This window comes from Haematobia irritans, chromosome 2 (assembly GCF_050003625.1).
Source record: "Haematobia irritans isolate KBUSLIRL chromosome 2, ASM5000362v1, whole genome shotgun sequence".
NCBI lineage: Eukaryota > Metazoa > Arthropoda > Insecta > Diptera > Muscidae > Haematobia > Haematobia irritans.
In genome coordinates, this window is record NC_134398.1 from 121,843,010 (window position 1) to 121,867,060 (window position 24,051).

At 34.8% G+C, this 24,051-nt stretch overlaps 1 protein-coding gene and 3 long non-coding RNA genes across 4 annotated transcripts in view; 1 reads left to right on the top strand and 3 right to left on the bottom strand.

Moving 5' to 3' along the window:
- Positions 1 to 24,051, bottom strand: part of LOC142226179 (uncharacterized) — a 248,939-nt gene that overhangs the window by 188,317 nt on the left and 36,571 nt on the right. The window lies entirely within an intron of this gene.
- Rab6 (RAS oncogene family member Rab6) lies at positions 8,513 to 10,150 on the bottom strand. Its single transcript, XM_075296063.1, has one exon. It carries the CDS (start codon positions 9,701 to 9,703, stop codon positions 9,077 to 9,079), a length of 627 nt encoding a protein of 208 aa, XP_075152178.1. The 5' UTR covers positions 9,704 to 10,150; the 3' UTR covers positions 8,513 to 9,076.
- On the bottom strand, positions 11,345 to 12,217 carry LOC142223921 (uncharacterized). Its single transcript, XR_012718966.1, has 2 exons — positions 11,616 to 12,217; positions 11,345 to 11,558 (listed from the first exon to the last, which is right to left on the bottom strand). It is a non-coding gene; the product is annotated as an uncharacterized LOC142223921 (long non-coding RNA).
- On the top strand, positions 19,970 to 20,356 carry LOC142223922 (uncharacterized). Its single transcript, XR_012718967.1, has 2 exons — positions 19,970 to 20,106; positions 20,174 to 20,356. It is a non-coding gene; the product is annotated as an uncharacterized LOC142223922 (long non-coding RNA).

Below are 24,051 nucleotides of genomic sequence, written 5' to 3' on the forward strand. Positions count from 1 at the left end.
GAAAAGAATGTTTGGCAAAGCCCTATAGACTGCAAGATGATTGGATGGACGCGCGTTTCGGAATTACCACATTCCTCATCAGCATACTCTACTTGCAGCAAAACTATCAACCAATTATCAGAATAAATTCAGGCAGATCATTAAACCCAACAATGAACCACACTTGAACCTTCCGAAAAAAGGTTTTGTATGATAGCCGGCTTATGCCGAAATAAATTCGCAAATAATTCGCTTTTTTATAAGACTTTGGTGTGTTATGCTCAGAAGAATAGTCTGCTTACACGGCAAAAGTTTGACGAGAAAGTGAAAACAGTCGATTACAAACTTTGTCTTCTATCCTACTTCTCCCAACATTGTTTAGTATGCTGTTTTGCGTTAAAGTTTCCAAATACATGCAACAAAAATTTAGTTTAATATTTTGTCTTTGAAAAACAAACAAAACGAATGGAGATAGAGGAAGCACGCTCAAAAACAAACCCAGCCAACTGCATTCCAATACATGATTTGACGTTGCCAAAGGAAAAAGAGATATGTTTGCAAATTTGTTTAGGCAGTAGCCGACTATCAAATCTTTTTTTCGGGAGGTTCAAGTGTAGTTCACTTTGGGTTGAGTGAATTACCCGAATTTATTCTGATAATTGGTTGATAGTTTTGCTGCAAGTAGAGGATGCTGATGAGGAATGTGGTAATTCCGAAACAGCTGTACATCCAACCATATTGCAGTCTATAGGGCTTTGCCCAAATAAATTTGACAAACATACTTTTCCTCTTTTGGTTAAGCTACACTTGTAGATCAGTCAATGCATGGTTTTAAGCTGAAATCAAAAACAACAACAACAATGATTAAAGGAAAAAAACAACAACAACAAAATGAAACGAATGAAAAAAATTTTTTTTTTTCTATAGAAAATTTTGTCAAAGTTTTATTTCTATAGAAAATGTTGTCAAAATTTTATTTCTATAGAAAATTTTGTTTTTCTAGAAAATTTTATCAAAATTTTATTTGAAATTTATAGAAAATTTTGTCAAAATTTTTTTTCATACATTCATTCATACTTTATTTGTAATTTCAAAGCCCCATGGCCAATTATAACAAAATTACACAGACTACACTACAGTCTACTAAAAATATACAAATTCAAAACAGAATTGCAGAATAATATCATATTTCTGACATGTAAATATCCGGATGCATGGAAAGTCGCTAAGGTGGTACCTGTTCCTAAGAGTAAAGGCTCGTTTAATGTGGAGAATTTGAGGCCAATTAGTGTTTTGCCTTCATTATCCAAGCTCTTTGAATATGTAGTGAGAGATGCTGTATTTCATCGTAATAAGTACTTATTACGAATTTCACGTGTGGTGGAAATAATAAACCACCATGCAGCGAAATTCAAAGTCATCCACTGGGTTGCTAACTTCAGGGCCCAGTGGACGGGTAACGACTGAAGTTATAAATTTGGGCAGCGACCAAGAGTCAGGCCCAATTAGTCGACCTGTAGACGGGTCGACTGGCGGTGACACTTTGGCAAGTCGAACCTTTTCTAAGGTGGCGACATCAAAAGGAGGCAATCCCTCTCGAAAGGGTTTCAAGGAACGAAGAAATGCTTTGTTTATCCTAAAGAAATTAGGATCAGTCGACCCAAACACGTTGTCGGCTAAGCAAAGCGATTCCTTAAAATGGGCTCAAGGAATTCTTGAAGCTGGAAAAAGGGAACGATCACCGGATGAGCTACCATCCTCTAAACGGGATCAAAGATCGTTTGCCTCAGTTGCAAAAGACAGCCTTGTGATGGCTATTATTAATAAAGGAGCATTGGACGGTATGATTCCAAGGCAAAAATGGGGGGAAATTGAGAACGCGATGTCTGGTGTCTACTCAGAGGTGCGAAAAAAGTTTCCCGGACCAAGTCCTCGACAGCAAGATGCTGGATGGTATCAAGGACGGTATAAGTTAATAGCTTTTGCAGACCAGAGGTCTATGGATTGCTTTAAAGCTGCATTGATGCTAATTGGTGAAGTTTGGGAAGGAGCCGCTTTGGAGTTAGTCGATAAAAAAGACATACCGGCTAAACCTAGAGCACATGCATGGATACCGGCAAACCCTCCTGATCCTGAGTCAATATTAGAGAGACTAAAAGAATGTAACCCAGATCTTCCAACCGCCGATTGGAAGGTTGGTCGTTTGGATGAGGTGGATGGACCAAGACGACATGCGGTGTTTATATTAAACATAGAGTCGCTGCCACATCTAGCCCAGACCCAAGGACGCGTAAGTTATGGCTTTCATGATATCCATATGAAGGTATACAAAAGCGATCAGCCAAAGGATACCGAAACGGACAAGCCTCCGGTAGAGTCAGCAGTGAAAAAATCTCCTAGCGAAGCCGAAGGAGACATAAAACCTGCAGACTATGGCGAAAATCATATGCGGGAAGTTTCTACAGGCTCAAGCCTCACCAAAGCTGAACCGCGGATTGTTGCGAGAGAGATCTGTGAAGAGGAAGCCCTTGATGACTCAATTGAAGCGGCTGATGTGACGGTGGTTGAAAATTTGGATGGTTCTATGGTTCCTCCAGATAAATCTTCACCATTGTAAGGCCGCTTGTGCTGCCTTAAAAGTTCTCCTTATGAAAGGAGACATAGATATAGTTCTTATTCAAGAACCATACATATATAAGAACAAGATCTGTGAATTAAGCACTCCGGGTTTCAAACTTTTGCATAATACCGGTAACGATATAAATCGAGCATGTATAATTGCTAAAAACGAACTAAACTTGTTTCTGCTTCCTTCATTGAGCAATGCAGACACTGTCGTAGCCAGTCTAGAGATATCCACATGCAAATATTGGGTATCTTCGGTCTACATGGGACATGATAGGGATATGCCACCCTGTGCCGTTAAGACCTTAGTTGAGGAGTCACTAAAAACAAAGACAAAACTCATTATGGGATGCGATGCAAATGCACATCATAGTATTTGGGGAAGTAGTGATACTAATGCAAGGGGAGAGTCGCTAATAGAGTTTATTTTGCGTACTAACCTGGTAGTTTGCAATAAGGGAGATGCACCAACCTTCGTCACCAGGAACAGACAAGAGGTTTTGGACGTAACGTTGACCTCTCCGGAACTGAATGATAAGATATCTGAGTGGCAAGTTTTGAGGGAACATAGCTTCTCAGATCATCGCTACATCAGTTTCAGATTGGCTGTTCGTACTTCAAAGACCATATTTCCGCCAAATGTTAGGAATGCTGATTGGAATAGGTATAGGGAATCGTTCAATTTGATGATACCGGAAATGCCGGATACAAATATGAGCACTGTGCAAGATATCGAACACGCAGTGGAGCGGATTACGAAGGCCTTCAACATTTCACTGAAAGCTGCTTGCCCTAGAGGAAAGCCAAGGGGAAAAAATCGGCCGCCATGGTGGACTACGGAGTTAAGTAATATGAGGAAATCCTGCAGGAAGCTCTTTAACAAAGCAAAGTCCACAAGAGCTCCGGAGGATTGGGACACTTACAAGATGAATCTGAGAGAATATAAACGAGAACTGAGAAGGTCTCAACAGGAAGGTACTAGCATCCACTAACACCGCTCCAGGTTTCATTAAAACATCGGAGGGAAATTAGACAACGTCCAGTGAGGAGACGTTGGAGGTACTTTTGGACACACACTTCCCTGGAAATCAGACGGTTGAACCATGTTCCGGCGGTGTAACAGAGGCTCGGCGATCATTTCCTATCGAGGAAATTGTGTCGGAATCTAGAATAAAATGGGCTTTAAATAGCTTTGGACCATTCAAATCCCCCGGACCTGATGGAATTACTCCGGCGGAGTTACAGGCAGTGGTTGAAAGAATTATCCCCTGGTTGACGGTGATATATAAACAATGTGTAAACTTAGCATATATTCCAGAAAAGTGGAGGGAAACAAAAGTCGTCTTCATACCTAAAGCAGGAAAAGCCTCTCACTCGAGTGCGAAGGATTTCCGACCAATCAGCTTATCCTCATTCCTACTTAAGACCCTGGAGAGGATGATAGACATGTATCTTAGAACTAGCGTGGATTCAAGTTTGCTCTCGAAACGACAGCATGCATACTCGAAGGGCAGGTCTACTGAGACCGCATTGCATGAACTGGTCAGCTTTATTGAAAGCTCACTATCTGTCAAAGAATACACAATCGTGCCGTTTCTAGACATCGAAGGGGCGTTCAATAATGTCCATCCGAGCTCGATATTAAATGGACTGACAACTCTGAATGTTGATCCAGGTATACTTAGGCTGTTAGACGAACTTCTAATAAAGATACGTATTTCAGCCACACTAGGGAAAGCAAACATACAAAGGTATGTGAACAGAGGCACTCCCCAAGGAGGAGTTCTATCACCTCTTCTTTGGAATGTTGCTATAAACAACCTTCTGGTTTCTCTAGAAAAAGAAAGGATAAAAGTGGTGGCATACGCAGATGATGTGGCGCTAGCAGTCAGGGGAAAATTCCCATCCACAATCAGAGATATTATACAGAGAGCTCTCCGGATGACTGAGAAATGGGCGAAAGATAATGGTCTTGGTGTAAATCCAGCAAAGACAGAAATAGTCATGTACTGCAAAGATCGCAAAACTCCCACGGTTAGGCCCATTTCCTTAGGGGGTACTGAAATTCCCTTTGGTGAGTGTGCAAAATACCTTGGCGTTATTTTGGACAGGAAGCTGAATTTTAGGCTTAATATTGAAGAGAGGGCGAGAAAAGCCACGGTAGCTTTGTACTCGTGCAAAAAGGCAATAGGGAAAAATTGGGGACTAAGACCAAAAATTGTGCATTGGCTATACACGGCAGTGGTTAGACCTATAATGCTATATGGTGTTGTAGTCTGGTGGCCGGCACTTCAGAAACCGACTTGTTTAGATAAAGTTCAGCGTATGGCGAGCTTATGTATCTCAGGCGCATTTAGTAAGACAGGAACAGACTCCCTTAATGTCATGCTACATCTATTGCCTTTAGACATTTTGGCCAAACAGTCAGCTGCAACAACGGCTGTGCGGTTGCGCGAGCTATCGCTGTGGTCGGAAAAAATGTACGGTCATAGTTCGGTCCTCAAAGTAATGCCAGATGTGCCTAACGTAGTGGATTACACCCTGGCAAAACCACTTTTCGACAAAAAGTTTGAAACTCTAATTCCCAACAGTGAGGCGTGGTGTACACAGACCCCGGGGAATAAAAGATATATAGATTTCTATACTGATGGCTCCAAATTGAATGGACAAGTGGGGTTCGGAGTATATTCTAAAGATCTGGAAATTCGAATAGCGAAAAGATTACCTAATCACTGTAGTGTTTTTCAGGCTGAAATATTGGCAATAAGAGAGGTGATGAATTGGCTGAGAAGTAATGTTCCAACAAATATTGGCATTAATATATACTCAGACAGTCAACCTGCAATAAAATCCTTGGACTCTGTGTTCCTTAACTCAAAAACGGCCATAGACTGCCGCAAATCTCTCAACGAGATGGCTGAGCAGTACAATATTCACCTAATATGGGTGCCTGGTCATAGGAACATACCGGGGAACTGTGAAGCATATGTGTTAGCAAGGCTAGGAACTACCTTACATATTCCAGGGGAACTAGAATCTGTTGGTATGCCTCTGGCCACCTGCAAGCTCTTACTGCGTGAGAAGGCTGTTATGATGGCCAATATTCGATGGGAAAATTGCAAGGGTTGTAACGACACCAATCAAATATGGCCCCATTTAAACTTAAACCGCACACTAGATATGCTAGTGTTCTCAAGGCGTCAGATAGCACTCCTAATATCTGCTATAACGGGTCGCTGCCTGATAGGCGAATTTGCAAAAACTATAGGTGCGAAGTATAATGACTATTGTATAAGCTGTCATGACGTGGAGGAAAAGGAATCAATTAAACACCTCTTGTGTGAGTGTCCTGCTTTTTGTGTAAGGCGTAAGCGAATTTTAGGAGCATATAGCTTTAGATTACTGGCTGACCTGGAAAACGTTAACTTAAGCAGTTTGTTAATGTTTTTGGAGCAATCTGGTTGGTTCCACAAAAGTAAATAATAGAGAAGGTTCAGTGGTTAAGACTAGAAGTGCCCATATGTAATAGGTACTTTTAGTTAAATGTGGTATCACAATGGACTGAATAGTCTAAGTGAGCCTGAAATTTAATCGGGCTGCCACTTTAACCTAACCTAACCTAATTGTTATTAAATTCTTATTGATTTTTTTAAAATATTTTTTCTTAATAAACCTGTTATTGTAGTTAGTTTATTACCACATAAATCTGTAATATATTGTTAATTGGGCCAGGTTTGGCTTTGTGTATATTACTTTGGAGAATAATAAATGAAATGAATTCTTAATATTTACCCTAAATTCTTAAAAGTAGATATGTATATAGCCCTAAGAATGCAAAGCAGTTCGCAGTTATTTCTATAGAAAAATTTAGTTTTGTTCTTTAAGCATTGTTGTTGTTTTTTTTTATTTCAGCTTAAAACCATACATTGACTAAACTACAAGTGTAGCTTAACCCACAGAGGAAAAGAATTTTTGTCAAATTTATTTGGGCAAAGCCCTATAGACTGCAAGATGGTTGGATGGACGCACGTTTCGGAATTACCACATTCCTCATCAGCATCCTCTACTTGCAGCAAAACTATCAACCAATTATAAGAATAAATTCGGGTAATTCACTCAACCCAAAGTGAACTACACTTGAACCTCCCGAAAAAAAGATTTGATAGTAGGCTACTGCCTAAACAAATTTGCAAGCATATCTCTTTTTCCTTTGGCAAAGTCAAATCATCGATTTGTATGCAGCTGGCTTGGTTTGTTTTTGAGCGAGCTTCCTCTATCTCCATTCGTTTTGTTTGTTTTTCAATTATTTGGTAAAACTGCAAACCTTGTTTACAGATTGCATTCGGTCACATTTGCAATAGACAAATGTCTATTTATAGTACTGAACTATAAAATAAAAATAGCAGACACTATTTAATTTTACTTGCAATCTTGTTAATATTCTTTAAACATGTACGCCTACGGCATGTTTAGAATACTTTTGACAAACGAACCCAATTGATTTCATTTTAAATGTCATCGTTTTTTTCTATTATTTTATCAATAAAGTTATATATTGTTGGAATAGGCAAAAAAGGGGTATACATATATCGATATCAAGTATATAGTTCAGTAGAACACGGTACTCATGAGATAAGATAATTTTTTCAATACGCAATGCTTACAACGACACAATGCCATTATATTGCATTATCATCACATTCGGCGACAAGTAAAATGTTAGTAATAATAATTGAAACTAACACTAACTTGAACATCATCGGCATATATGGTATATAGGCTTTTATGTGTTGAAATCAGTTTGGAAGGTCAAATTGTATTGCTTTGAATCCTGTCCCAATAATTTATAACAGAATTTGCTACAAAAATATATAATTGTTTTTACATATTTAATTTTGCGGCTAAACCCAAACTTATTATTCACATTTAGGGTTTAGAGCTAACAGTATTATGAGGTAGATTTTGAATAAAACTAAATTACTTAGTTGTAAAATGATTTTATTTTTCTAATATGGTATCTTATGATCAGAAATTCGGTGATTGTAAGGCATAATTGAGGTTCTATGTTTCGACTTATAGCATCTTTTAGCCCATTCGATTCCAGCCTTATATACATACAAAAAATCCCAGTGGTGTCGAATTACATGGTCTATAGCAGCTAATTGACTTCGCCTGCTTATTCATCGGAAATTTAATTAACAGATATTTATCAAACACACAAATCGTTATTATATTACTGGTAGCGTTGTCAACTACCATGGAAGGGTTAAAAAACTGCACCAACAACTAAAATGGTTGGAACTTTACTACTCAACGAAATCAAATGGCTAACAATCTGAAAATGTTCAGTGAAAAATACAAGATAAATTGAAAAGCGAGCGTAAAGTAAAGCCTTACAATTTCCAAAAATGCTCATAATCTTAAACCAAAGCAAAATAGTTGTCATATCGTGCAAGTCAGTTGATTTGGATATTTAAATTATTTCGAGATTTTTTGTTTTTTATTTCAATATATGAATAAAATTTTTATTCTCATAAATAATATGGTCGTTTGAATTATTAGCACTTCGTGTAAGGTGACCTGTAGGTGGAAATATGTTGAACAGCATAACTATCATTAAGAAAGCTGTTGTATGTCCAGCTATCAGTTGAAGCTGAATAGTATTATTCTGATCCCACCAAATTTTCTAACCATAGGTAATTAGAATTTTCGATTTTTTTAAACAGAAAATATTTTTTTATTGTTGACAGAGCTTTCCAAATGGTTCAGATTTACTTATATGAAACGATCGATTTTCATTGGTGCAGGCTTGCAAAGTTGTTTGAGGTACTTGTTGATTTTATCCTCGATATTCTTTCTCCATGATTTTTGGGAATAAAAAAAAAATAAATGAATAAAGAAATGTATGTCTCTTTCAAGAATATGTTATTTCTTTAATTTTATTTAAGGGATTTCCATTATTTTTCAATGTTATAATTATTTATGTTACTTTATAAATAAACTTAAATATTATTTGTATATTAAAAAATATATATAGTAAAATGAATGTAAGAATATATAAAATGTGTGTGTAGTTTCAAAAAGACCAAAAAATTTGAAAATGTTTAATGTTATAAATGTGTGAGCATGTGATGAGTTTAAATATGAATGGCTATAAAATATTGCAAGTTATTCAATTTTTTAAGATAACTCCACACACACATTTCTTTCATTAAAATCAGTGTTACTTTTTGTTTCTGGGAGTTTTTTTAGCTACTTTACTAATAAAAAAAAAAAAGAAAAAAATTAAGTTTCACCAAGTCTTATTTTCAGTTTACGTTTAAATTGAAATCGGGTAATTACAAATGAAGCAATGTTCATACTGTTGATATCTGCCTGTGATCATCACAGGGTCTAGGAAAATGAGACGTTGTCATTGATTATATGCAGTGAGAACAAAAACGGAACAAAGATAATAAACTAGTAGCAGCATTCAGCAAGCACAGCCTCCTTCGGGGTCCTTTGTCTCTTTCTGTGTATCCAGTGTGATTTCTTGCATATCTTCGTTTGGCTTGTTCTCTGTCGCGGAATCCATTCCCGGTAAGGCTGCGGCCACACGTCGAAACAACTGTTTGACATTATAGCCTGCTTTGGCACTTGTCTCTATAAACATGACGTTAAGCTCCTTCGCTTTGCGTTCACCTTCCTCCGTAGATACTTGTCGTTTGTCAGAGAGATCTGTTTTATTGCCGACCAGCATGATAATAACATCACTACCTCTTTCGGTACGCACGTCATCAATCCATTTGGAAGTTTGGTGGAATGAATTTGCATTGGTAATATCATAAACCACAACAGCTACTGTTGAATCACGTATATAGGAGGGAATCAAGGAGCGGAACCTTTCTTGTCCGGCAGTGTCCCATAATTGCAAACGCACTGTACGATCTTCCAAGTACATAGTCTTCGAGAGAAAATCAATGCCTATTGTTGCTTGATAAGTGTTGTCAAAGCTGTCGTACATAAATCTTGTTATTAAAGATGTTTTTCCCACACTTTGCTCACCCAAGAACACAAGTTTAAATTTCCGCAATGGGTTTCCGAAATCGCCGGATGACATTTTGTTTTTAGGCTCCACTTAACAGGTTTACAAAGAAAAGTTCGTAATTATTGCTTTCTTCTTCCTGTAATTGCTTCTAAAGTTTGCTGACCTTTTACTAATTATTATTTTCTGGACTTGTCGTATTCTTTATGATAACTTAGTGTGGGTAAAAAATGTAAAAGTAATGTTGCTTGCGTATTAGGGCTGGGTTGGTTGATTGAATTTTTTGCTTGCGTATCTCCCCAGTTGCAATGCAAGTTGTCTAGTTCCGAATTTCGTTATTTTATCCTATGATTTTATAAAACCTGCCTTTTTGAATTGCACTTCGTAACGACACCAAATCAATATTTATTCTACTTGTATATATAATATATTTAATTACAATTTTATTTAGTTTTTAGCATTAGATCAAGAAATTGACAGCAATTACATTCCCCTTTCACTGAGTCACCACTGAATTGCACCGCTATTATCGACTCCCAAATGTCATTCGACGTGTAATGTTGCCACTTGAAATTGCAGATAAAATTAAAACAGTATTATCATCATGGTATGATAATGAAGTCGTATAAATCAAAAACAATTGAAGAAGAAGAAGGAAAATAGCAGCAGAGAGTATCAAACCATTGACGACGTTCAATGCAAACGTGTCGTTTATGATTTTTTGTTCCACAAATTAAACTAAGAATAAAAAGAAATTTATATCAGGGAATGACGTAGAAAAATCGGTCAAATGTGTCTCATTATTATTTACACAAAATTTGTGAGTTTTTAACAAAAAATATTGCAAATTAAAAATGAATGAAAGTGCCCTGCCAACATTTTTTGAATTTGGGGGCGCTTCTGAGAATCCCCACTACATCGAAAACAGTCATATACCATATCCAAAACTCCTCCGAAAAGCGCCGTCACTATTGAGAAGTTGTACCACGCCTAATAGTCGCATGAGTGCAATTATTAGGCACCTAATAATCGCATGAGTGCAATTATTAGGTGCCCTTCTGGATACATTTAGAAGGACGCCAATAAGAGCCCCTTCAAACAATCAGACAAAGTGCATTTTAAGATAGTTGTAAAAGAAACATTGTGGTCAAGTAAAACACGATTGTTTAGATGTTTATTGATTTTATTAAACATTTATAAATTCTCATAAATATAACATTTATACGACTATAACATCACATTTAACATATTTTTATGCATTAATAAAAGATTGATGTTGAGTTACAAGTTGCAAGTTACATGTTGTAGCGTCTATCAGCCAGTGCTTTTATTTCCAATGGAGGCAGCGTGTCTGGAAAAATATTTGAAAAACTATCACTTTATTCCATTTGGAAAGTCAAAAATTGTTCACCAATATACCTTTCACAATTTTAAGCGAAATAACTATCTTTTCAGCACTTCCCCTGCCAACATTTTTTGAATTTGGGGACTCTTTTGAGAATCCCCACTACGTCGAAAACAATCATATACGACATCAAAAACTCGTCGGAAAAGCGCCGTCACTATTGAGAAGTTGTACCACGCCAAGTTACTACAAAAATGTTTCGCATGAGTGCAATTATTAGGTGCCTTTATAGATCAATTTAGAACGACGCCAATAAGGGACCCTCCAAACAATCAGAAAAAGTGCATTTTAAGATAGTTGTAAAAGAATCATTGTGGTCGAGTAAAACACGTTTGTTTAGATATTTATTAATTTGATTAAACATTTACAAATTCTTAAAAATATAACATTTATACCACTATCACATTATATTTAACATAATTTTTGGCATTAATGATGATGTTGAGTTACAAGTAGCGAGTTACATGTTGCTGCGTCTATCAACCAGTGTTTTTATTCCATGGAGGCAGCGTGTCTGTAAAATATCTGAAAAACAATCACTTTATTCCATTTGGAAAATCACCAAATTGTTCACCAATATACCTTTCACAATTTTAAGCGTATAATCTATGTTTTCAGAACTTTATTTTCGTTTTTATTTAATTAAAATATAACAAGCTGGTTGCGCTTGGCGTTTCACAAAAAAATGGCTTTTTTAACAGTAGGGATGGCAAATTACTTGCATGTACTTTTTGATGTACCTTTTCATGATGGTTGAAGTGACATTTACGAGTCTGTGGTAACGATGAGGTTGAAATGGAACTTTGAAATGCTGGCAGGGTCATTATCATTTTTATTTAAATAAATTATAAGAAGCTAGATGTGCTTGGTGTTTCACAAAATATAAAATGGCTCTTGTAACAATAGTGATGGCAAAGTACTTTCATGCGAATAGTGATGGCAAAATACTATCACAGTGGCGATTGTTGCAGTGTCACTTACGAGTCTGTGGTAGCGATGAGGATGAAATGGAACTTTGAAATGCTGGCAGGGTGTGTGTATCGAACACCGTAAATGAACTTTTTGGTATGACGTCGGCCAATATCCCATTTTCCTTAGTTTCCATTTAAACTAAGAATAAAAAGAAATTTATATCAGGGAATGACGTAGAAAAATCGGTCAAATGTGTCTCATTATTATTTTTCACAAAACTTGTGAGTTTTTAACAAAAAATATTGCAAATTAAAAATGAATGAACGTGTGTGTATCGAACACCGTAAATGAACTTTTTGGTATGACGTCGGCCAATTTCCCATTTTCCTCTATTGTTTTTGGTATAAATAGGAAAACAACCACTACCAACTGATAACATAAAATTTAAAATAATCAATAACAATACCATATAAACAAAATAGAAAACAATAATAGCTCCGTTCGAGAATCCGATCATTTTTGATAATTATCGCAAATTTTTACTGGAAGTCATTCGTTTACTGGAAAAGTACGCAAACAGACATAATAATAAAAGTCTAAATAAGATTTTAGAAAAGTATAAATAAACAATCGATAACAATGCATCACGGATTTTCTGTAGCAAAAATATCGATGTTGATTCGTTAAGCGGACCTTAGACGGTCGGATAAACACTCCGACAGAGGTTCGTCTATTTGTTGTGTGTTCGTTCAAGTTTTGCCCTTACACTGCACGAACAAATGTGATGACAACATGAAAAAATAAGAAGAAGCATAAACAAACAATGAAGTTGTACGAAGATTTATGGGTGAAACCATTTTTTACTGAAAAAATGGAAGAAAATAATAAAAAAAATCCTGGTATATGTGTCAAAACAATGATTCCTGAAGTAATCCACATTTAATATATTACAAATTACTTGATGAATTTAAAATACTTGTCGCCTGGTTCCCCATTGATTGGAAGTGGAATTTTTCCAAGTTTTTGCCACAATACTGGTTTAGATTTATGTATTTCTTTAATTTTCAACCAGAATTGGCGATCCATCATTAATTTCATTGCAGAAATGCCTGTTTTTAATGTAAAAATAAATTTGTCTTTGATTATGTTTGTCGAACATCCCCTTAAGGTAGAATTACATACCATGCGCTCAATGCTTACAATGCGTCCGATGATTGAAGAGTTGAAATTTGTCTTTGAAATCAAAAGCTCGAATAGTCTGCCACAAACAGAAAATATCAACCCTTCCACCAACGCACGGATTGACGCATGGTGTGTAATTCAACCTTTACACTCAATGATTTGTACCACCCAACCAGAAAAAATCAAAGTTGTTTTGATTTTATGCCAACACGTCCCCGCGACAGTCGTGTTCGACACAATCGGATTTGTCGCTCAACATCTCATCAACTCAACATCATTATTTTATTAATGCAAAAAATTATGTTAAATGTGATGAGATAAACCGAAAAATGTTATATTTATAAGAAATTATAAATGTTTAATCAAATCAATAAACATCTACACAATCGTGTTTTACTTGACCACAATGATTCTTCTACAATTACCTTAAAATTCACTTTTTCTGATAGTTTGCAGGGGTTCTTATTGGCGTCCTTCGAAATTGATCTAAATAGGCACCTAATAATTGCACTGATGAGAAACTTCGTAGTAACTTGGCGTGGTACAACTTCTCAATAGTGACGGCGCTTTTCGACGTAGTGGGGATTTTCAGAAGCGCACGCTCACAAAAAATCGCGTCTGTAACATATACTCCCAAACATATTTTGCTTCAAGCATATATATTTTTGGGTATTGCCCAAACATTTATATGTTTGATCTCTTCCAATATATAATATGTTTGAAAGCATTTTGGTCTAAACAATATATGTTTGGGTAGTCTAAGTTCCAAACATTTTGTATTTTTGCATCCAAATTCAATAATGTTGTCTTTCAAAAAACAATATGTTATTATGTGAACATATAATATGTTTGGAAGCATTTTGCACCCAAAAATATTATATGCTTAAAAAAATTCTCCCAAACAATATTGTGCTCAAAATTTTATTTATTTATTTGTTTATATATTTACAATCATAATGAATTATGAAAATAAACAGGTAATATAGGTGCTAACAACATAGGTTTTCGACCTGAATGCTCAAAATTTTGTTTCTGCCCAATTGTATATTCCCCCACATCTTTCTCACTTCCACGAGATTTTTTAGTTCTTAGCACCTTTTTCTGTAACACAAACATTGTAGAAGAAATTCAATTGTATGATTTTTTTTATTTTAATTTTACCTTTTGCGGGACGGGGATTCGAGCAGCGGACCACACGGTTTGTAAGGATCAAAGAAGTAGCTGATCAATTGCCCAAGGAAAAATAAAATGTTAATTTTGTAATAACAAGCAACAACCACCAACTTAATTCAATATCGCTCCCTGTTAAATAGCGCTCCAAGCTACTAAACACATATATGTTTATAGGCTATTTCTAAATTAATATATGTTTGCATCCAAGCATATTATATTAACAAACATTTTATGTCCCAAACATAATATGTTCTAACATATTAACATATATGTCCCAAACATGTTATGCTAGTTTATGAACATTATACGCTTGCACTCAAAAATATTGTGTTTAAAAATTTGTGTTCCAAACATATAATGTTTATAGCCAAACATATGAAAAACAGTCTTTTTCATCCGTGCGCCCCCAAATTCAAAAAATGTTGGCAGGATAGTTCCATACGGGATTGAAGACGATTTTATTGATTGTTTGTAGAATTATCACAAGAGCTTCATACTCATGTTTATAATTGACACTGAACAACACCAAAAAAATGCTAAATTTCAACAATTTTTCAAAGGATTAGTGTAATATTCAAAGTGAGAAATTGTTGAGAAAATTGCGTTCTCAACAAAAAACAGACATAACCCTCAACAGTAAAATTCAACACATTAGCAATAATTTCTCAAGTGTTATCCTCAAATTGAAATGCGTCGCTACTCAATAACTTCACAAACAATTTTGGATGCGATTCAAATTAAAAATTAACATCGTTGCAAATACTTTTCAACCAAAATTTGTATGAATGATATACCCACTTCAAATTGAAAGTCAAAGCCAAAATTCTATGAATTTTGTATAATTTATTCATTTTCGTCAAATTAAAATATATAATAGGGCTGTTTTCTTTTAGCACTGGATACCCTAAGCCGTGAAGGTTTAAAAGAAAACAGAGTACTCGTTTATCCAGGACATCTCCAAAAATATGCAACACTGTCATCAGCTGTTCAAAAACAATCACAGAAAAGAATTGAAATCTTGCATTTTTAATGTATGAAATGCTCCTATTAGTTATAAATATTTACTGCTGCGATTATTTATGACACTATACCACTTTGAATTTCATGTTTTTCGATAAATTCGTCACAATAAAGAGCTATTGTGAATCGATGAAGCGTCACTTTATCAAAACACAATCTGGCAAGATCGGCGCGACTTGCACTGATGAGATGTTCTGGATAGAACACCAGTGCAACGATGTTCTGGATAGCCCATACAAATGTTGTATCCAGTGCAAAAAGAAAACAGCCCTAATAACACACTACACTACATAATACACAACAATACCAATTGAAAAATAATAATCTTTGATATGTCTTTTACTTATTTGTTCTTTATTTACTTCTGCACATTTCAATTACAAAAGAACGAGTGAGTTAAACATAGCGGAACAAACATGATGTTGCCTACTTACAAAGCTATTGTTGATGTTTAGTGATATACCAGTATACATTTGTATGTTTGTATCAAAGTGTGTATAGTAGGTTGGTAATAATAATAAATACCGGTTTTTGGTGATCATAAAAAGGGTTATTACAATGGTAATGACATTGAGTTTATACAACTTAACATCTCCTCCTTTTTTCAAAATAGTTTTAATTTTTCTTATATAAAATTATTTCAAAGATATAGATATATATTAACAAATATGATTACATTTTTATTCATTGGATATAATTCATACTCTATATTTATTTTTGTTTTTCAATATTTAAATTCCAAATCTTTCAATTCAATTTTTTTTTTAATTTATGTTTTCTAATTTATTGGAGCATGTTTTCTTAGCCTTTCTTTTAAAGGGGTAGGTTCTGGAATGTTAGTAACATCTACTTCAGATTCTTCAGCATCAAAAAATTCTTCATCGCTTATTCCTTCTTCATTATTACTTGACTTTAACACTGGTAAAATAATTTCTTTTTTATATAACTTCAATTGATTTCTATGAGCTACACGTCTTCTTCTATTTACTTCTACTAAGTATAATGAATTTGATATCTTTTTACAAATTGTTGCTCTTACCCATTTTGCGAAAGAATTTGTGTTTGGATTCAAATATAATACCTTTTCCCCTTCTTTTAAATCATATTTCTCTATCTTTTTGCTATTCTCGAAATTTTTCTTTTCTTTATAAGAAAAGGTATTTGGAATTATATTTGAAACCGTTTGAGTATTACAATACGACAAAAGTGTCTTTGGCTTGTAAGCTAATATTATTTCACTTGGGCAAATGCCAGTAACTGTGGTTGGTGTATTCCGATATTTAAAAAGAAAGTTTAGAATTATATTTTGCATCGATATCGTTTTCTTATTTTCTGATAAAAAGTATGCTTTTAAACTCCGTTTAACTGTTTGCACACCTCTTTCTGCCAATCCATTACTTGGAGGGTGGTAGGCTGGGCTAAACATCTGTTTTATGCCGTTACATTTTAGAAAAATGTGAAATTCCTCACTGCGAAATTGGGGACCGTTATCGCTTACTAATACGTTGCAAAATCCAAAAACTGAAAAAATTTGCTTCATTTTATCTATCACAAAAATTGTTGTGGTTTTCGGCAAAATGAAAACCTCAATCCATTTTGAGAAATCATCTACTACTATCAAAAACTCCGTATCTTGGAAGTTAAAAAGATCAATATGAATCCGTTCAAATGGATATGTGGTAATTGGCCATGTAAAATTTGGGCAATCTTTGCCTCGATTCTGTGTTTGCTGACAAACATAGCAATTGGATACAAATTTTTCAATATGGGAATCGATCGAAGGCCACCAAATGGTACCACGCGCCAATAGCTTCATACGCACAATGCCTATATGTGTCTCATGAAGGATCCTAAGAAATTTTTCTCTTAAAATGGTAGGTATCACTAATCGATCACCATAAAACAAACATGCATTTTTAACTTCCAACGATATCTTTACATTTTTAAAGGGAATTATAGAACATTCTAACTCCTGTGGATTTGACCAACCATCATTCTCAACAATCCTCATAACTTTTTTAATTACTTCATCTTTCCCTGTGTATTTTACAATGTCTTCTATCGAAATTGGCTTCTCCTCGGGGTTGAAATTAAAAAATCTATGTTGAGATTATTTATGTTTGTCGTACCATCAAGCGGTAATCGAGATAGGGCATCAACATTTTTTTGTTTGGAACCCGGACGATAAACTAATTTACAATTGTAATTGGAGAGGAATAAAATCCACCTATGGAAACGGACGGACACAATATTTGATAAAGCTTTCTGATCTCCCAAAAGTTTTTCAAGCGGTTGATGATCGGTATATACGGTGAAAGGGTAACCATACACAAATTTATGGAATTTCCGGATAGCAAATACAACCGCTAGCGCCTCCTTATGAATGTGGGAGTAATTCCCCTCAGCTTTACTCAATGTAGAGGAAACCATGAAACAGGGTCTCTCCTGGCCATTTTCCAAAATACTTAAAATCGCACCTACTCCATACGGTGAAGCGTCGCATGCGATTATTATTGGTTTCGTTGGATCGAAATGAGCAAGAAGATCATTCCTGCACAAAAGTTCTTTGCTTTTAAAGAATGAATGCGAACACTCCTTGTCCCAGACCCAGGGGTTTTCTTTTTTCAGCAACCTATACAGAGGTGACAATACTGTAGCCGAATTTGGCAAAAATTTTAAGTAATAGTTCAGTAAGCCTAAAAACCTTTTGTAACTGTTCTACACCCTCACAAAAAATCGCTTCTGTAACATATACTCCCAAACATATTTTGCTTCAAGCATATACATTTTTGGGTATTGCCCAAACATTTATATGTTTGATCTCTACCAATATATAATATGTTTGAAAGCATATTGGTCTAAACAATATATGTTTGGGTAGTCTAAGTTCCAAACATTTTGTATTTTTGCATCCAAATTCAATAATGTTGTCTTCCAAAAAACAATATGTTATTATGTGACCATATAATATGTTTGGAAGCATTTTGCACCTTAAAATGCTTAAAAAAATTCTCCCAAACAATATTGTGCTCAAAATTTTATTTATTTATTTATATATTTACAATCATAATGAATTATGAAAATAAACAGGTAATATAGGTGCTAACAACATAGGTTTTCGACCTGAATGCTCAATATTTTATTTTTGCCCAATTTTATATTCCACGACATCTTTCTCACTTCCACTAGATTTTTTAGTTCTTAGCACCTTTTTCTGTAATACAAACATTGTAGAAGAAATTATTCAATTTTATGATTTTTTTATTTTAATTTTACCTTTTGCCGGACGGGGATTCGAACAGCGGACCACACAGTTTGTAAGGATCAAAGAAGTAGCTGATCAATTGCCCAAGGAAAAATAAAATGTTAATTTTGTAATAACCCTGCCAGCATTTCAAAGTTCCATTTCATCTTCATCGCTACCACAGACTCGTAAATGTCACTACAACCATCCTACTGTGATGGGGGGCAGCATATCATAAAGTACACCCAGAAAACAAATTCGTTGCCTCAACCGAATTATTTGCCAACCGAAAGCAGGTGGTTCCATCAACTATCAATGATATCTGTCAGCACAACTAACATTTGGCAATTGTAACTGCGTGGTAGTATGTTGGATCAACTTTGCATTGGTTGTTGCAATCTCATATTAATTGTTTTGTTTGTTGGTGCAACCGCCCTCGATTTTATTTATTATTATCCTAATCAAATTCCAATATTAAATGAAAAGGCAGATTATATTGAGATTTTATTAATTTATTACAAGATTTACAATCATAATAAACTACGAGAATAAATGCAAAAGGTGCTAACAACAAAGGCTTTTGATCTACAGATATGTGAGATTAATTTACATTACAATTTACAATTTTTTTATAGGTAATGTTTGTATACCAATGACAGATGGTTATTAGGTTGCAATTACGTGGTCAAACTACAGAAACTAATTCGATATATGCTTGCCAGAAATTTCTTCCTTAATCCTCTAGATATAAATACAGATCGACTTAGACTCGTCCTGTATGCTTAATACAATAAAAAAAGCTCGCTTGCCGTAAAAAGTATTTGTGTTTGTTGGTGTATGAAGCCTGCAATTTTTATGGAAACTTTTGTAATATTCCTATATAAATCGGTGCGATACTTACCTGAAGGCAACTTCTTTTCTATGTGATAAACTTTATTCAATGTATTGCGGACTATTATCAAGTAAATGCTGTTCCCCGTTTTGCAAATTTTGTAGCGTCATACCATTTCGATGTTGATATAAATATTTATTTGTTGCAACAACTACCTTACGCCCGTGCTATAATTGAACTAAGATTCTATTAGTATACTCAACTTTTGGTTGTACCAACCATTTGTTGATTCCCATGATGTAGGCCTCACTATGCTGGTGGTTAGCTCAATAATTTTATGCAGCATAAAACCAAATTTATCGGCATTGGTTATTGTAACTAATTGAATGGTTATGGAAATTTCGTTTTGATCCTGTGAACTTTTTTATGGTCGTGTTGGATGTATAATGGGGAAAATAATCAAAACATTGTTCTTGTAACAAAAAATAAGTTACTGACATCATTTCCTCATTGTAATGATCGAATTGCAACCAACCATTTCTCTGGGTGTACAAAATGTACTTCATACATGTATTTTGCCATCACTAGTTTTACAAAAGCCATTTTATTTTTTGTGAAACGCCAAGCGCAACCAGCTTGTTATATTTTATTTAAATAAAAATGAAAATAAAGTTCTGAAAACATAGATTTTACGCTTAAAATTGTGAAAGGTATATTGGTGAACAATTTTTGATTTTCCAAATGGAATAAAGTGATTGTTTTTCAAATATTTTACAGACACGCTGCCTCCATCGAATAAAAGCACTGGCTGATAGACGCTGCAACATGTAACTCGCTACTTGTAACTCTACCTCATCATTAATGCAAAAAATTATGTTAAATGTGATGTGATAGTGGTATAAATGTTATATTTTTAAGAATTTGTAAATAATTAATCAAATTAATAAATATCTAAACAAACGTGTTTTACTCGACCACAATGATTCTTTTACCACTATCTTAAAATGTGCTTTTTCTGATTGTTTGGAGGGTCTCTTATTGGCGTCGTTCTAAATTGATCTATAAAGGCACCTAATAATTGCACTCATGCGAAACCTTTTTGTAGTAACTTGGCGTGGTACAACTTCTCAATAGTGACGGCGCTTTTCCGACGAGTTTTTGATATCGTATATGATTGTTTTCAACGTACTGGGGATTCTCAGAAGCGCCCCCAAATTAAAAAAATGTTGGCAGGGAACAAGCAACAACCACCAACTTAATTCAATATCGCTCCCTGTTAAATAGCGCTCCAAGGTACTAAACACATATATGTTTATAGGCTATTTCTAAATTAATATATGTTTGCATCCAAGCCTATTATATTTACAAACATTTTATGTCCCAAACATAATATGTTCTAACATATTAACATATATGTCCCAAACATGTTATGCTAGTTTATGAACATTATATGCTTGCACTCAAAAATATTGTGTTTAAAAATTTGTGTTCCAAACATATAATGTTTATAGCCAAACATATGAAAAACAGTCTTTTTCATCCGTGTACGTTAACTGGTTCTGGGGCAAGTAGTATGGCATCCAATTTCTTCTTAGAGGGACGAATCCCTTCAGCCGTCAATACGTGTCCTAAATATTCTAACGAACTCTCCAATAATTTACATTTTTCCCAGTTTACCCGTATATTGTATTTTTGTAATCTCTCCAATACCTTGAAAAGTTTTTCTCTACAATCGTTTACCCCAACTCCAGCTACTAAAATATCATCTAAATACACAGCTACCCCCTTTAGGCCTTGCATTATTTGATCCATCACTCTTTGGAAGATCATTGGGGCAGTTGACACACCAAATGGTAATCTACAGAATTCAAATAAACCTAGGTGTGTATTGATCGTTAAAAACTGCCTTGACTCTTTACTAACGGATAATCGTAAATATGCCTTGCTCATATCTAAAACACAAAAATAAGTGTTCCCTCTCATGCTGGTGAGGATTTCATCAATCAAAGGGAGTGGGTAAACGCCCATCTCGATAACAGGATTTATCGTAACTTTGAAGTTACCACATAGCCTCACACCTCCATCTTTCTTTAAAACACAAACTAAAGGCGCTGCCCACTGACTGCTACGTACAGATTCAATAATGCCCTCATCACACATACTATTTAATTCCGACTCGACTTTATCCCTCAAACTAATGGGAACTGTGTATGGCCGAAAAAATTTGGGAACTGCATTCGGCTGAACGAATATTTTTTGCCGAAAAACTATTGATCGGATTACTATTTTTTGAAAAAAAGCGAAGGAAATTTAAATTTTATCTCCTCCAAAATACTGGACTGGCAGATGTTTTGTACTTTTAAAAAATCATCCGACTTACCGACTGAAGATGCAAAATACTGTCTCCAAGTTGGATACAAGACGTCTAACCAATTTCTCCCCATGAGCGGAGTAAATCTATTTTTTGATTTTACCACCAACAACTTAAGGTTTTTACCTTCCACTTGCACTGACATTTATCCAATTACCTCCACTTTAGACCCAGTTAAAACTTGTAAAGGAGGATTAAGTTACACTATTACGGATACTACGGCACCAGTATCCAACTCCATTAACAGACTCCTCTCATTAATGACAACTTTTTGCAGCAAGGGTTCGTTTTCTCGATTTATCCAATTAATAGATCCCAGTTTGTATTCCAATTCGTTGACAAACTTATTCTTCTTTTGTGTGTTCCGGTGACTATTTTTTTTGGTTTGACTTGGAAAAACACGCCTTCGATGAGTGACCTTTTTTTCCGCAACTAAAACAGTTCTAATCTCTTGCTGGACATCTTCCCACGGGATGTTTCGTTGTACAACACTTTTCCATGGATTTTTGCTGGTGTTTTAATTTATTTACCTCCATTGTGGGTACTGGTAATTGCATCTCCTTTTGTTCTTTGTCCACGAGCTCAAATGACTGGGCCAGTTTGCAAATTTCTGCCCAAGACGCATTTGCTGTAGATAACAGCTTCGTTTGTAAGCTAGTGCTTCTTACTCCACAGACCAATCTGTCACGAAGCGCCTCATATAAAAAATCTCCAAATTTACATTGGGCTGCCAACAGCTTTAAATTAACAATAAATTCTCCAATTGATTCATTGCTTTTTTGGACACAGTTGTAAAATTTGAATCTTTCCGCAACTATATTTTTTTCTGGTTTAAAATGCGGTATGACACAGGCCACCAAATCCTTAAATGCTTTGTCGGTAGCTTTTCCGGGCAGAACAATACTTTTGATCCGCTTGTAAGTTTCCGGACCCATTAACGTCAAAAACAAGGCCACTTTGTTGTCTTCATCAATTTTATTTATTTTAAACAACTGTTCGACTCGTTCCAAATATTTCTCGAAATCGTCTCCAAAGGCAAATTGCTCGATGGAACCAATAAATGCCATTTCACTAATTAAGTTTATAATTGCAGCCTTCTATAACGGGTTCGAAACTTCTCGTCGCCAAATATGATATGTCTTTTACTTATTTGTTCTTTATTTACTTCTGCACATTTCAGTTACAAAAGAACGAGTGAGTTAAACATAGCGGAACAAACATGATGTTGCCTACTTACAAAGCTATTGTTGATGTTTAGTGATATACCAGTATACATTTGTATGTTTGTATCAAAGTGTGTATAGTAGGTTAGTAATAATAATAAATACCGGTTTTTGGTGATCATAAAAAGGGTTATTACAATGGTAATGACATTGAGTTTATACAACTTAACAATCTTATAAAACATATCAACAAATAAGAACAAAACTTTACACATATTAAACATTATTTGTAAACACTTTTGCATTGATAATTCGATTTCCTTCCTGTTGGTGCCATAAAACAGCATTAAAATTTATTAATATCCGGGCAATTCGAAATTAGGAACGTGTTGGACCGCGTGTTAGAATCGATTTCCAGCAGAAGGAATTCACAAAATTTCCATTTTGAACTGATAATAGGATGTAAATTAAATTGATAATGTGATGCACATTTTCATCCAGAAGTTTTTGTTTAAAGGCCGGTATGCACCTCTAGCGAAATTTTCGGTAGCAAAAATTTATTTAATTCTACAACAAAAAAAAAAAAAGGCTGTGTACACAAATTTTAAACCAGCCCAATAAACACAGGATGAGCGTTTTTCAAATGCAACAACTTTTCAGTTTGAGGGTAAATATAATTTTCAACATAAATTCAACTTGACTTGAAATAGCTCATCTTCAATACACCTTCAAATTGCTTGCGAATTACTTCCAATTTGCCAAAATGTTGACGAAATCTTTGAAAAGGTGTTGAAGATAATATGAGAAAACTTTGACAAAACACTACCCTAAAATGCAAGGAAAAAACCATGTGGTATTCAATACTTATTTGTGCAACGAAGTTCGTGGTCAATTGCAAGAAATAAAAAAATGGAAAATTTTAGACAAATAACCAAATAGTTTATTAAAATAGGTAAGTGAAAATAAAAAATGAAATAAAACTTTAAGAAAGTCACTAAATGTATATCTCTTTGCAAAAAACTAAAATTATGGATTCTATTGGAATATATTATATATATATTCCTTTCGGGTTAAATAATGAAACAGTGGCGTGATATTTAAATGATTTGTGAACGTTTATT

Excerpts from the sequence above, each read along its gene's own strand:
- Rab6 (XM_075296063.1), bottom strand. The coding sequence starts at position 9,703 with ATGTCATCCGGCGATTTCGGAAACCCATTGCGGAAATTTAAACTTGTG.